This window comes from Malaclemys terrapin, chromosome 4 (genome assembly GCF_027887155.1).
Source record: "Malaclemys terrapin pileata isolate rMalTer1 chromosome 4, rMalTer1.hap1, whole genome shotgun sequence".
Classification (NCBI taxonomy): Eukaryota; Metazoa; Chordata; order Testudines; family Emydidae; genus Malaclemys; species Malaclemys terrapin.
In genome coordinates, this window is record NC_071508.1 from 41,725,421 (window position 1) to 41,740,763 (window position 15,343).

General features: G+C 45.2%; 1 protein-coding gene across 2 annotated transcripts in view; it reads left to right on the forward strand.

The window, feature by feature from the left end:
- The window catches only part of CRACR2B (calcium release activated channel regulator 2B), a 71,290-nt gene that overhangs the window by 19,621 nt on the left and 36,326 nt on the right, over window positions 1-15,343 (forward strand). For both annotated transcript variants that reach the window (XM_054025296.1, XM_054025295.1), the window contains exons 2-4: window positions 138-383; window positions 1,969-2,080; window positions 10,132-10,303. In XM_054025296.1, coding sequence (XP_053881271.1) covers window positions 138-383; window positions 1,969-2,080; window positions 10,132-10,303 — 530 coding nt within the window. The remainder of the gene's footprint in view (window positions 1-137; window positions 384-1,968; window positions 2,081-10,131; window positions 10,304-15,343) is intronic.

A 15,343-nucleotide genomic window follows, 5' to 3' on the forward strand; every position in this document is an offset into this window, starting at 1 on the left:
CTCTCAATACTGTGCTTCCCACCAAGGAGGAGTTATGTTACTAGGTAACCTGCAGTGAGTTGGCCTCTCTCTGAAGCCTGTGTGTGGTGGGTTGGAGCACGTGTGAACTGCAGTTCATTTTAATTTAACTGTTTCAGCTTCCTCCACCGCAGCTGTTGGACCCTGGCCGGGAGAGCTTTGGGAAGATGGAGAACCGGAGGGGAGAGCTCCTGGATGCCCTCTGGGAGGAAGAGGAAGAGGATGGGGTGGCTGCCAGTGCCTCCTCCAGCCTCCGCCTGAGCGAAGCAGGGGACGTGCAGGTGGAGATGCTGGAAAAGGCCAGGGAGCTCTTTCAGTTGTGTGACAAGGAGGAGAAGGGCTTCATCACCAAGCTGGACATGCAGGTAAGGAGAAGAATCCCTCCTGCTCTGCTTCTGGGCAGGAAGCTATGGAACCAGGTGAGCCAGAAGGCTGCACTCAAGGGGGACTGCTTTACCACACACTTGCTGGGTGCTCTTGGTCAGGCCATGTATAACCTCTGTTGTTTCATGGCCCCTCTCAGGTGGACTGCACCAGTAGCCCACTGGAAAACAGAGAGAACTGAAGCAGAGTGATTTTTTTTTTTTAAACAACATTTTGATGGAAATTTCTAATTTTGGGGTGGAGAAGGAGGAAAGTTGTCAGAATTTTCCCAAAAACTCACCCCCTTTACCATCACCACTACCCCGACCTACTCTAGTGTGCGGGGTGGGAGAAGGGGATTTATTTTACAAAAATATTGTCCTATCTCCCCACCATGGCCCCCATAACAGGCCACATTGCATGATTTTTCTCACCTTGGTTGTACCTATAATGTCTGTGGATGGTCTCTCTCCTTTAAAAACTAACTCCAGGACTGAATTATGATTGTGATCTGGAGAGAGGCATCTCTCTGCTGTCTATTTTGAGTTAAAATCTTGGGGTTTTACTGCTGTATCAAAAGCAGGATAATTCCCTTTAGTATACATATCGGGAAGGTCACACTGGGATTCTGTTCTGTCCCAGCTCTTTCTGAACAATTAAGATTACCGGCATATACTATGTTTAATAAACAAGAGTTGTTGAGTCATTTTGTATTGGGTTGTGCAATGCTTAGTTTCATGTGCTTTTAAGAAGAGGTTTTATTAAACTTAAGCCAGAGCTGTATGTTTAACAAGCACTATTAGGATCTCTGCTGTGGTTTTTGCTATGTGTATTATGGTAACTCTAAGGAGGCCCAGCTGAGATCATGGCCCATTGTGCTGGGAGCTGAACATACACATATTAAGAGATTAGTCCCTGCCCTGAAGAGTTAATCTTCTTTCTCCCACCCTTTGTCTATTTAGATTTGTATCATTCTCCTTTTACAAATGGGGAACTGAGGCACAAAGATGAAATGAAATGACTTGCCCAAGGCCACACAAGAAGTTTGTGGCAGAGCAGGGAGTTCAACCCAGATCATCTTCTGAATCCCAGTTCCCATGACCATGTGTCCTCTTTGATAGGAGTAGCATGGGTGAGGGCGCTGGTACCCATAATACCGCATTGTTATGCCATAAGCAGTACTTCTAACTGGCCACAAAGAGCTGTTGATGCTCTGAGAGAGCCACAGCCAGCCCTCTTCAGTCAGAATGACAGGAAAAACCCAGTAGATGATAGGACAACTAAAAACATAACAGGTGGTACTGGAAGAGGTTGGGGATAAGGGCCAATCCTGGAAGAAACCTGTAGAAAGCAAAATGTCCTCTGCACAGTCCTGCCCATTAATCCAGTTCCCTGTGCTGATGGGATTCCAAATTACTTCATACTGGCTCAGTGGCATTGCCTTAACAGTTGTAGCATCTCACTCCCAGTAGGGTGGGTGTGAGGGCACTGATCCAAGCCCACTGGGAGTCATTGGAAAGACTTGAGTTGGGCTGTAGGTGGGTCCAGAGTTTGGTATTTATTTTGTTCCTCCTCCTGTTTGTCCAGCGGCTGCAGAGCGAACTGCCCCTGACCCCAGAACAGCTGGAGGCTGTCTTTGAAAGCCTGGAGCAGGACAATAATGGGTATCTGACACCTGTCGAGTTCAGCATGGGACTAGGTAAGAGCAGCAGATACACGTGGGTAATGCAGTGTGTATGTGTTGAAACATATATAGGAGAGAGGGAACAGAGCTCATTGGCTCTAAATATTCACCTGCCAACTGCCTGCAACCAGTTAGCCCAACCCTCCTTGTTTCTTCTCCACCCTATACTAATATTAACCTTACTCGTGTGTGTATATATCATAACCCTGAGATGTCTCCCAACCCTCCTAAGCATTCCTGTCGTTCCAGTCCTGTAGAACATTCCTTTTATCAGCTTCTGCAGTACTTCCGCATAACTGCTAGCCACATCTCTAAACCTCTCTGATGTGAGACAGTTGATGGGGATAACTGGCCACATGCCATGCCTGGGCTTCTCTCTGGTGTTCACAGCAGGCAGGAAATCCCAGGTCAACCGGCTGCATAAGGAACATTATTTTATGAGGGGACAAAATCTGCACCTTGGAAATCAGCTCCATGCATAGATTTCAAGGCCAGAGGGGACCATTGTGATCATCTGATCTGACCATCTGTGTAACATAGGACTTCCCCACAATAATTCCTAGAGAGCATCTTTTAGACAAGCATCCAACCTTGATTTAAAAAATGGCCAGTGTTGGCGAATCCGTCACCATTCTTGGTAAGTTGTTCCCATGGTTAATTACCCTCACTAGTAGAGATTTATGCCTTTATGGATTTATATGATGCAGCACTTCAGCTGTCCTGTGTGCTGATGGAAGTGCTGTTGGTTTGATAATACAGTGAAGAGAGATGAAGTCCTGCTTTCCTGTTGGTTACAGTACTCTATTAGCCACTAGAAAGTGCTGGTACTGTAAACAGGTCCACAGTAGCAGCTGCTGATGCAGCTCAAGACACAATTGATGAGGGAGAGGAATGTTTATAACAAAATGACCTCCATGACCTCCACTCCATTCCTCCTGCTGGTCATGAAGTCTTAGAAAATACACTCTGTTGGCTTTGATTGTTTAAATAAGAGGCATCTCTGTGTGTGTTGGGTTGTGTGGCTAGGCTACATAGACAGTTTAATGTCCCTCTGGCTCAGAGCAGAGAGATAATGTATGAATCAGGGCCGAGATTTTCCAAAAGTGACTTGGAATTTGGGATACTTCAACTTGAGACAAAAACAACAAATAAAAATAGTATGAAATAAAAGTACTAATAAATGAAAACAAAAAACAGCAAGAGGATCAAAACATGCTACTATAGCTAAACAATGGTGTAAAAGAGGCAGATAGGCTCAAAAAGACATCCTTTAAAAACAAAGTCAAATCCTGGTGAGAAAAATAGAAAGGAGCATAAACTCTATCAAGTCAAGTATAATTAGGCAGGCCAGAAAAGAATTTGAAGAGCAACTAGCAAAAGAGACACAGACTAACAGCAAAAGCATTTTTTTTTTAAAAACATCAAAAGGAGGAAGCCTTCCAAATAATTAATGGGCCACTAGACAATAGCAGTGCTAAAAGAGCACTTGGGGAAGACAAGGCTGTTGTGGAGAAGCAAAATGAATTTTTTTGCATTGGTCTTCACTGTAGAGGATGTGAGGGAAATTCCCACATCTGAGCCATTCTTTTTAGGTCACGAATCTGAGGAACTGTCCCAGATTGAGAAGTCAGTAGATGAGGTTTGGAACAAATTGATAAATTAAACAGTAATAAGTCAGCAGGACCAAATGGTATTCACCCGAGAGTTCTGAAGAAACTCAAATATGAAACTGCAGAACTATTAACTGTGGTATGTAACCTATTACTTAAATCAGCTTCTGTATCAGATGACTGGAGAATAGCTAATGTGACATGGATTTTTTTAAAAAAGGCTCCAAAAGTGATCCTGGCAATTGCAGGCTGGTAAGCCTAATTTCAGTACCAGGCAAATTGATTTATCTGTTCTTTCAGCCAGACATGTAGATGAACATGTTGGGGGAGAGTCAACACAGCTCTTGTAAAGGGAAATCATACCTCACCAATCTATTAGAATTCTTTGAGGGTACCATCAAGCATGTGGACAATGGTGATCCGGTTAATACAGTTTACTTGAACTTTCTGAAAGTCTTTGACAAGGTCCCACACCAAAGGCTCTTAAGTAAAGAAAGCAGTATTGGGATAAGAGGGAATGTCCTGTCATGGATCAGTAACTGCTGAAAAAACAAGCAACAAAGGGTAGGAATAAATGATCAGTTTTCATATTGGAGAGAAGTAAATAGGAGGGTCCCCAAGGATCTGTACTGGGACCTGTGCTGTTTAACATATTCATAAATGATCTGGAAAAGGGGGTAAACAGTGGGGTGACAATGTTTCCAGATGATACAAAATTACTCAAGGTAGTTAAGACCAAAGCTGACTGTGAAGAGCTACAAAGGTATCTCACAAAACTGGCTGACTGAGCAACAAAATGGCAGATGAAATTGATAAATGCAAAGTAATGCACATTGGAAAACATAATCCCAATTATACATACGAAATGATGGGATCTAAATTAGTTGTTACCAGTGAAGAAAGAGATCTTGGTGTCATTGTGGTTAGTTTTCTGAAAAAATTTGTTCAATATGCAGCAGCACCCAAAAAAGCTAGCAATATTCAGAACCGTTAGGACAGGGATAAATAAGACCAAAAAAAAAAAAAAAACAACAACATAATGCCAGTATCTAAATCCATGGGACAACCACGCTTTTAATACTGCATGTAGTTCTGGTCACCCCATCTCAGAAAAGATATATTAGAATTGGAGAAAGTACAGAGAAAGGCACCAAAAACGATTAGGGGTCTGGAACAGCTACTGTATGAAGAGAGATTAAAACGACTGGGACTGTTTAGTTTAGAAAAGAGATGACTAAAGGGGGATATGATAGATGTCTAAAAAAAATCATGAATGGTATGGAGAAAGTGAATACGGAAGTGTTATTTACTCCTTCACATAATACAAGAACCAATCACCCAATGAAATTAATAGACAGCAGGTTTAAAACAAACAAAAGGAAGTACTTCTTCACACAACGCACAGTCAACTTGTGGAAATCGTTGCCAGTGGATGTTGTGAAGGCCAAAACTATAATGGGGTTCAAAAAAGAACTAGATAAGTTCATGGAGGATAGGTCCATCAATTGCTATTTGCCAAAATGGTCAGGGATGCAGCCCCATGCTCTGAGTGTCCCTAAGCCTTTGATTGCCAGAAGCTGGGATTGGACAACAGGGGACAGATCACTCACTAATTGCCCTGTTCTGTTCATTCCCTCTGAAGCATTTGACACTGGCCACTGTCAGAAGACAGGATACTGGGCTAGGTGAACCATTGTCTGACCCAATGTGACCATTCTTATGTTCTTATAAGATACTCTAAAAGTCCTGGTTTTAAGAGGGCGGATACTCAGTGCTTTCCCTTGTCTCAAGTTGGGCATCCAAAAATGGAGCACTCAGAATTGGTAACCACTTGTGAAAATCTTGGCCCAAGTGTATGTGTTACCATCTCCTTAATCTAAAGGAGACCTTTCTCTCAAGACAAGGTCATGTTGATTCTACAAGCCCACTTACGCCATCAAAATTAACACAACAGACAGTGAGCCTGATTTATTGCTCTGTTACTCCAGTTTTACTTGAGTCTGACCTATGGGGGGAGGAATAGCTCAGTGGTTTGAGCTTTGGCCTGCTAAATCCAGGGTTGTGAGTTCAATCCCTGAGGGGGCCATTTAGGGAACTGGGGTAAAAATCTGTCTGGGGATTGGTCCTGCTTTGAGCAGAGGGTTGGACTACATGACCTCCTGATGTCCCTTCCAACCCTGATATTCTATGATTGAAACTGGAGTGGCTTGGTGGTTAATCAGGGGATTTTAAGAGACACCTCAAGGAATAGACCTGGACAGCAGGAAGAGCCTCTGATATAGAGCGTTTGGCACTAACCGAGCTGGGTTTTGTTTATAAAAAACTGCAGAAACACACAAGTATATTTACAAATGTCTAACCTGACCCAGCTTCTGTGTGACCTGGTACTTCCTATATTCTGCGTCTTTCGATTTTAAGCTCTCTGGATCAGGGACTCTTTATATGAGTAACTGGCATGTGGCAAATGGTTGGCCAGATAACAATAATGGGAGATAAGCAGTGCTAGGTACTCTGCTCTCCAGCATTGCTCGTAGGTTTATGGGTTAATTTGATCAAGCAGGAATAGCAGCAGGCCTGCCTTCCATACCGGACTTGGCACTGTATGCTGGCATCAAGCCTGTAGGTTACAGCAGTCACTTCAAGCGCAGAGAGTTAAACTGCTGCTACTACAGAAGGATACACTTTTATTACAGTGCAACTCACCTATTTCCTGGGCATGTTCCACATGTCAGAGAATGGCAACTGCCCAAACATGTTTATGGTCTTCCACTGATAAGAGAATTGAGACTGAAGTTTTCATAGTATGAATTGGCAGAGAGCGCTGACCAAGGCTATTAGGGGCAGGCTGAGAGGAATGACAGGATCTCATTCAAAATAAGACAAAACACCGTGCTTTACTGTAGTGTGTCTCATACAAATGACATACCAAAACACGGTCTGTAGGTAATGGAAAGGATGCAGTAGACATGTGGTCTGAGCATGCAGCTTGGAGCCAGGAAGGATCGAGTTAAGAGTCTACTCTGCTATTGACTTGAGGCACAGAGGGGTTAGGTCAGAGGTGGGCAAACTACGGCCCGCAGGGACCATCCTGCCCAGCCCCCGAGCTAGTCCCAGTCCCTCCCCCGCAACCTCAGCTCGCTCCGTCGCCAGAGCAATGCTCTGGGTGGCGGGGCTGTGAGCTCCTGGGGCTCACAGCTACAGAGCCCATCCTGACCTGGTCTCTGTGCTGTGCGGTGGTGGTGGCGGCGGCGGCAGCGGCATGGCCCAACTCCAGCCGGGCAGCGTGGCTGTAGCGCCGCCAGCCACCAGTGCTCCAGGCAGCACAGTAAGGGGGCACGGAGCAGGGGGGTTTGGATAGAGGGCAGGGGATTTCGGGGGGGTGGTCAGGGGGCAGGGGTGTGGATAGGGGGCGGGGCAGTCAGAAGGCAGGGGAACAGCGGAGTTGAATGGGGGCAGAGGTCCCGGGGGGCAGTCGGGGGGGGGGGTTGGATGGGGCAGCAGGGGGCAGTCAGGAAGGAGGGGGGGTTGGATGGGGTGGTAGGGATCCCGGGGGGGGCATCAGGAATGAGAGGAGGGGTTGGATGAGGCAGCAGGGGTCCAGGGGCAGTTAGAGGACAGGGAACGGGGGGGGTGGATGGGGTAGGGGTTCCAGGGGGGCCCCCGTCAGGGACCAGAGGGGGTTGCATGGGGCAGGAGTCCTGGGGGGGGGCGCAGATAGGAGGTGGGGGCCAGGCCACAACCCCCTCCCCAACTGGTCCTCCATACAATTTACGAAACCCGATGCGTCCCTCAGGCCAAAAAGTTTGCCCACTCCTGGGTTAGGTGGTTTCCCCAGAGTCATAACTATATTTCAGGGATTAGAACCCAGAAGTTCCTAGCTCAGGAAACTAGACACTGCCTCCCTGTGCCTCTGCTTGCTTATCTTTAAGTCCAGACTGGATGTCTTTTTAAAAGCTAGAATCATGGAAATGCAGGGCTGAAAGGAACTGAGAGAAGTCATCTAGTCCATCCCCCTGTGCTGAGGCAGGACCAAGTAAACCTACACCAGCCCTGAGCAGTGTTTGTCTAACCTGTTCTTAAAAACTTCCAGTGATGGGGAATTCACAATCTCCTTGGAAGCCAATTCCCTGAGCTTTAACTTCCCTTATATCAAGAAGTGTTTCCTAATATCTAACCGAAATCTCCCTTGCTACAGAGAAAAATTGATCACCGTCCTCTTTATAATAGCACTTAACATATTTGAAGACTTATTAGGTTCCCCTCACCCCAGCCATCTTTTCGCAAGACTAAACATGTCCAGTTTTGACTTTTTTCATAAGTCAGGTTTTCTAAACTTTTTATCATTTTTGTTGTCCTGTGGACTTCCTCCAATTTGTCCACATCTTTCCTGAAGTGCAACGCCCGGAACTGGACACAGTGTTCCAGCTGAGGCTTCACCAGTGCTGAATAGAGTGGAATAATCATCTTCCGTGTTTTACATACAACACTCCCATTAATACACCCCAGAATGATATTAGCCAACTGCATTACCTTGTTAACCCATAGTCAATCTTGATCCATTATAACCCCAAGATCCTTTTCAGCACCACGTGGCCAATTATTCCCCATTATGTTGCTGTGCATTTGATTTTTTCCTTCCTAAGTGAAGTACTTTGCATTTATCTTTACTGAATTTCATCTTGGTGAATTCAAACCAATTGTCAAGGTCTTGCCAAGGTATCAAGGTTGTTTTGAATTCTAATTCTGTTCTCCAAAATGCTTGCAACCCCTCCCAGCTTGGTGTCATCTGCAAATTTTATAAGCATACTTTCCACTCTGGTATCCAAGTCATTATTGACTAGTACTGGACTCAGGACTGACTCCTGCGGGTCCCTTCTAGATATGCCATCCCAATTTGACAGGGACCCATTGATGACTACTCTGAGTATGGTTTTTCAACCATTTGTGTATCCACCTTATATTAATTTAATCTAGACTGCGTTTCCCTAGTTTGCTTATGAGAATGTCATGTGGGACTGAGGGCTTGTCTTCATTATGGGGGTAAATTGACCTACGTTATTCACATAGCTGTAGTAGTGTAACATAACTGGAGTCGACGTAGCTTAGGTCGATTTACTGCAGTGTCTTCACTGCACTGCATCGACAGGAGATGCTCTCCTGTCAACTTCCCTTACTCCTCTTGGGGAGGTGGAGTACCAGGTCAACCGGAGAGCGCTCTGCCGTTGATTTAGCGGGCCTTCACTAGACCCGCTAAATTGACACTTGCTGCATTGATTGCAGCAGCCTTGATCTGTGAAGACAAGCCTTGAGTCAAAAGGCTTACTAAAATCAAGGTATATCCTGTCTTCTGCTTCTCCCCCATCCACCAGGCCAGTAAAAGGAAATCAGGTTGGTTTGGCATGATTTGTTCTTGACAAAACCATGCTGACTATTCCTTACAACTTTATTATCCTCTAGGTGCTTATAAATTGAGTGTTTAATCATTTGTTCCAGTATCTTTGCAGGTACTGAAGTAACACTATAACTCCAACATAAGTGATGGGCATGATGCAGGAATCACTGCGTGAGGTCTTCCAGCCTATGCTATACAAGAGGCCAGATTAGATTATCATAATGGTCCCTTTTGGCATTAAAATCTTGAGTTTTTTTTCTAGAGAGAGCTACTTGATGTATTCCTTTAGGAAGAATTTCCTCCCCCCTCTTTTCCATCTCAACTCCCAATATTTGCCACCCTACTAGTGTAGCGCTCTGGATGAACTGAGACCTGAGGAGGAGGGGGCCTTGTTCAGAGAGCTGTCCCAGTTTTGTTCAGCATAGTACTTGGGGAGATGAGCTGGGTGAGAGGAGAATTACTAATATTATGGTAGAACCCCTAGAGGTCCCAAGTGAGATCAGAGAGACTCTGTGCTAGGCACTGTATAAACACATAGCGAGAGACAGGCCCTGCCTCAAAGAGCTTTCAATCTAAACAGTCAAGGTAGACACAGGGCAGGAGAGAGGAAGGATTTTTATCTCCATTTTACAGACTGGGAAATGGAGGCACAGAACAATTCAGTGACTTGCCTGAGATCACATAAGGAGCTTGTGCCAAAGCTGGGACTTGAACCCCCAGCACCAGTCTACTGCCTTAAGTGCAGACCCATCCTTCCATTCTTATCATGCCTGAACTGTGGTGTAATGAACTGAACTCTAAACGCACATCAGCTGAAAGTCCTGAGTTCCTGAACCTCCAGTAGGGGGGTGCTTCAGCTCTGACTGGATACTGACCGATTTCGTCCCGTTGATAATGATACGGGAAGAGGCTCTCTGTTTGCTGTCTGAGGTCAGTGTTTAATAGGCACCATTGGATTTGGCCATATCTAATGAAGCTGGTTCAGGCTGCCCCTCAAAGAGCTTTTCTAGTGCTAAATATAATGTGACTTTCTGCTCCCTCTTCCCTCCTCCCCCTTCCTGCAGGGAAGTTCATAGGGATTGAGCTGTACCAAGGGTCTGGGAGCACAGATCACTTCAGACATGAGGAGACCTTTGAGTCAGGCTGGTCAGATGATTTGGACCAGACAGACGACGAAGAGGAGAAGCGATTTTATTCAATGATGGAGCAGCTCGGAGTAGCCCAGGTCTTTGAAGAGTAAGTCTCAAATCCTGTCCTGGTCTGATCTTACAGTGAAGCACAGATTGAGAGAAGTTGACCTGGCACTGCTGGTTATCTTCAAGAACATGCTTTCAAAAGTGTTGCCTTGGCATTTTGTATTCCAACCTTGTGTCAAGTTCATGTGCTGCATTAGAAATGCCAGGGAGTCTGGGATATCTAGCCTGAATACTCACCAGTGGCCTTTAATGCAGCACTTTCCCCAAAGAACTTTGCAGGTTATAGACTCACGTTTCAGCTATGAAATATCGCTGTCGTCAGGATGGCAACTAATTGGTGCACAGTACACAGCACAACCATGGGCATGGGGAGGATTTAGGCAAAGAGATGAGTTTTGTCTTTCCAAAAGAACCATGAAGTCTTCAACAGCCATGCAGAGGACCTTAGTCTTTAAGGTCTTATTTGTAGATCACTGCACAATGCACTGCCTGGAGCTTAACTGATCCATCTAAAAAGATGAGGGAGTAAATTGACCCTGTTGGGACTTGAATCTGAACACCCAGAGAACCTGGGTAATTCAGATCTGATGCATACGTCATTAGCCATCCCCTCAGATGGAGCATTCACCCCAGGGCAGATCATTCTTTTAAATAAATGGCTACACATTCCTCAGCCGGTAGGATTTTTTTCCCTCCTCGTTTTCAGGATTCTCTTTTAAATATGAATAGGAGTGGGTTGGGCTGGGTCCTAGGCCAGGCTGCTGCTCCAAAGAGCAGGACACAGTGGACATATATGCACAGCTCAAATGTGACTCGTATGATTGGATACATCATGAACCATGATAGGTAGAAAAAGCTGCCATACATCAGTCAAAACCTGGAGTGTCCAACTTTCTAATGATGTAGATCATCAGTCTCTACCCTCGTTGGTTCATCTGAGACGTTCCTTGAAATGGTCACTGATCTACCAGCCCAGGCAAAAGTTTTTGGCCCAGAGAAATAGTTTTTAAAATTAAACATTTGCCCTAAACCCCACCAGAACTGACCACCTTGCCTAAAAAATATAACTTCTTCACTAGACTAAGGTAGAATGGTCTTTGGTTACCATCCAAAGGAATTTAGATGTACCATGCAGCAAGCATCCCCATGGACAACCTTGCCTGATTTAAGAGAAGAGGTTATAAACAGGCAACGTTCCAAAAAGATAGTAAATGCCATAAAATGCTGGAGTGAATAAAATGATACCGGCTTCATTCCTATCTTATTTCTTTTGAAATCTGACAGCTTCTTTAAGACTAGACTTGTATATCTGTCTAAGCACCACTTAGTCACTTGCAACAGGGTAAATGTGTCCCCAGTATGTGAAATTGATAATATCATTGCTCCTTCTTCTGAGATCAGTGTTGCCCCTCTGCCTGGCAGTAGCAGAATTCCAAGGCCTTGCTGGGTGTTTTCCAGTGAAGGGGAAATCAGTGAGGTAGAGTCTGGGTATACCCAAAGTGTCACTTGTTTTATTTATGCACATATATCAATTCAGAAAGAGAGATCAAACAGCATGCAGGGAAATCCCTTCTTTTAAGACTCTCTGCCAACACCAATGACCAGTTCCCAGGGAGCAACTCTAACTCAAGAACTGACTCCAGTGAGAGACCAAGGCAGAGAGCAAACTCTCTTGCTGCTCACAAAATTTCCTCTTTGGAGCCTTGCATAACAAAACTAACCATGTCACAAGCATTTCTTTTAAGACTAAAAACTTGCTCACACGCTAAGAAAAAGAACTGGGAAACTGATCTGAAACAGCACTACCTGCTCACTTTTACCATAATGATATTACCATCCCAGTTAAACAGAGCCATTCACCTCTGTCCCCTGTGACAAAGTTCCTCCTCTATCTTGGTGGGTCCTGCGCTTATTGGCGGATTTTCTTGCCTCAGAGATTCACCATGTGGGTTGGGGAACAGCCCAGAGACCTTCCCCTCTGGGAGAACCAACAGTCCAGGTCAATTGGGAGGTTTGGGGGGAACCCGGGCCCACCCTCTACTCCGGGTTCCAGCCCAGGGCCCTGTGGACTGCAGTTGTCTATAGTGCCTCCTGTAACAGCTGCATGACAGCTACAACTCCCTGGGCTACTTCCCCATGGCCTCCTCCCAACACCTTCCTTAGTCTCACCACAGGACCTTCCTCCTGGTGTCTGATAACACTTGGGCTCCTCAGTCCTCCAGCAGCACACCCTCTCACTCTCAGCTCCTTGCACCTCTTGCTCCCAGCTCCTCACACTCACCCCACAAACTGGGGTGAGCTCTTTTTTAAAACCCAGGTGCCCTGATTAGCCTGCCTTAATTGATTCTAGAAGCTGCTTCTTAATTGGCTACAGGTGTCCTAATTAGCCGGCCTGCCTTAACTGGTTCTAGCAGGTTCCTGATTACTCTAGTGCAGCCCCTGCTCTGGTCACTCAGGGAACAGAAAACTACTCATCCAGTGACCAGTATATTTGCCCTCTACCAGACTCCTGTACCCCACTGGTCTGGGTCTGTCACACCTCCAAGAAATATCCCAGTAAAAGAGTTGTCCCAGTTAAATGGAATATTTTGCATGGTATTGTCCACTAGATGGAGTCTGTTCAGCAGAAACATATAGTGAAATTAATGTTAAGATTGAATTTGTGTCAGTCAAACTAGCATTTTAAAAAGATGAATTCAAAGCTGAGCTAGTTGAGAACTGTAGGGAAAAGGGGAAATCACAAAGTGTTGATATTTTTGTTTCAGAGAGTTCAAAATGGACATGTTTTGTTTACTAAAATCTGGGGGTTTGGTCAATTAAAAATATTGATAATCCTATTTCAGGTCATGAAAAATGAAAAAAGTCAATGACAACATTTATGCAAAAAAACTGTTGGAAAAAAAGACCATTTTTTTAGGAGAAAAATCTCTGAAAAATGTTGACCAGCTCAAATATAAAAGCTTTCGGGGTCAGGGGAGGTAACTTTTGGGGGAGGGCTAGCTCAGTGGTTTGAGCATTGGCCTGCTAAATCCAGGGTTGTGAGTTCAATCCCCGAGGGGGCCATTTAGGGATCTGGGGCAAAAAATCTGTCTGGGGATTGGTCCTGCTTTGAACAGGGGGTTGGACTAGATGATCTCCTGAGGTTCTTTCCAACCCTGATATTCTATGATTCAATTAAATGTGTTCTGCAGGCACTTAGTGGGTTTGGTACACACATCCTGTTTGACTGTTAATGGGGTCTGTTCTTAAATCCCTTGGGTATTTTTAAACACTGCTCCCTTAATTTCCTGTTTTTTGTCATGAGACCTGGGTTCAATTCCCAGCTCTACTTTGCTGGGTGACTTTTGGCAAGTTTCTTCCCTCCCCATGCCTCAGTTTCTCCATCTGTAAAATGGGGAGAATGATACTGATCTGCTTTATGAAGAGCTTTTGGGGCCACTGATGAAAAGTGCTGTAGAAGAGCTAGGTCTTATTATTTTAAAGTGAGAGTGCTAAGACTTAGTCTACGTTTTTTGGTCTGTTTTTGGGTACGTTTTCACTACCCGCCGTATTGGCGGGTAGCAATCGATTTATCCGGGATCGATATATCGCGTCTCGTTAAGACACGATATATCGATTCCCCGAATGCGCTCACTGTCGACTCCGGAACTCCACCAGAGCGAGCGGCGATAGCGCAGTCGATGGGGGAGCCGCAGCCATCGATCCTGCACCGTGTGGACCCCAGGTAATTCAATCCAAGATACTTCGACTTCAGCTATGCTATTCGTGTAGCTGAAGTTGCGTATCTTGGATCGATTTCCCCCCCCCCCCCCCAGTGTAGACCAGCCCTTATTATTTGTACTGCATTAGGGCATCAGGCTTGGACCAGGACCCCATTGTGCCTAGGTACTGTACAAGCGCAGACCAAAAGGACAGTCCCTGCCCCAAAGACGTTTTCTCCAGAAATAGGGCACAGAAGTAATTTCTGCCCCTCCCTACCTCTCACCCTATTGGTGAGCAGCATTTCATAGAATCATAGAATATCAGAGTTGGAAGGGACCTCAGGAGGTCATCTAGTCCAACCCCCTGCTCAAAGCAGGACCAATCCCCAACTAAATCATCCCAGCCAGGGCTTTGTCAAGCCGGACCTTAAAAACCCCTAAGGAAGGAGATTCCACCACCTCCCTAGGTAACCCATTCCAGTGCTTCACCACCTGCCTAGTGAAAAAGTTTTTCCTAATTTCCAAAATAAACCTCCCCCACTTCAACTTGAGACCGTTACTTGAGACCATTTTAAGATGCCTGTTTCATTTTGAGAAGGGCTGTGGGTTTAGGAGGGATTATCCCATTCCCACAGGACTCTGGAGCCCTCTTGCATCTTTTCCCCATCACGCACAAAGAAACAGTAAGTTAAGATGTCTGGTTCTAGCGGTGAAAAATAATAATAAATCCTAGCTGTTATATTGTGCTTTTCATCAGTAGATCTCAAAGCGCTTTACAAAGGAAGTCAGCATCATTATTCCCCTTTTACAGATGAAGGATACTGAAGTACAGAGGGTTGAAGAGACTTCCCCAAGGTCACCTAAGAGAGTGGCAGAGGCAGGAATAGAACCAGGTCTTCTGAGTCCCAATCCAGTGCTCTCTCTGCGAGTCCACACTGCTCTAAAGAGACACCACAGATTGAATTCTTGGGTCATTTTGAGAGGGGGTGTTTCATCTCAGGTTTTTGTTAAAAGTAGCGTAAAGGGACTGGAAGGCATGACTCCTACATCTGACACTAGCATGGCATGGGACTTTGTTCAAGGTACTTCACCTCCCCGTGCCTCAGTTTCCCCACCTGTAAAACAATGGGGTAATGCTGATCTACTTCACAGTAGCTGTGTGATAATTAATATTTGTAAAGTAGCTCTAAAATTATTGCCTTATAATAATTGCTGCTTTTTATTAGGTTGAACCCAATTTTATTATTTATTTATTGTATATTTTAAGCCTCATGATTTTCGGGGGGCCTTACTCGTGATTTTCTTTCCCAATGCTTGGCATTGGCAATGCTGAGTTAGCTTTATAGGGTGGTTTTGGGATGACTTATCTCGTTCTGGCC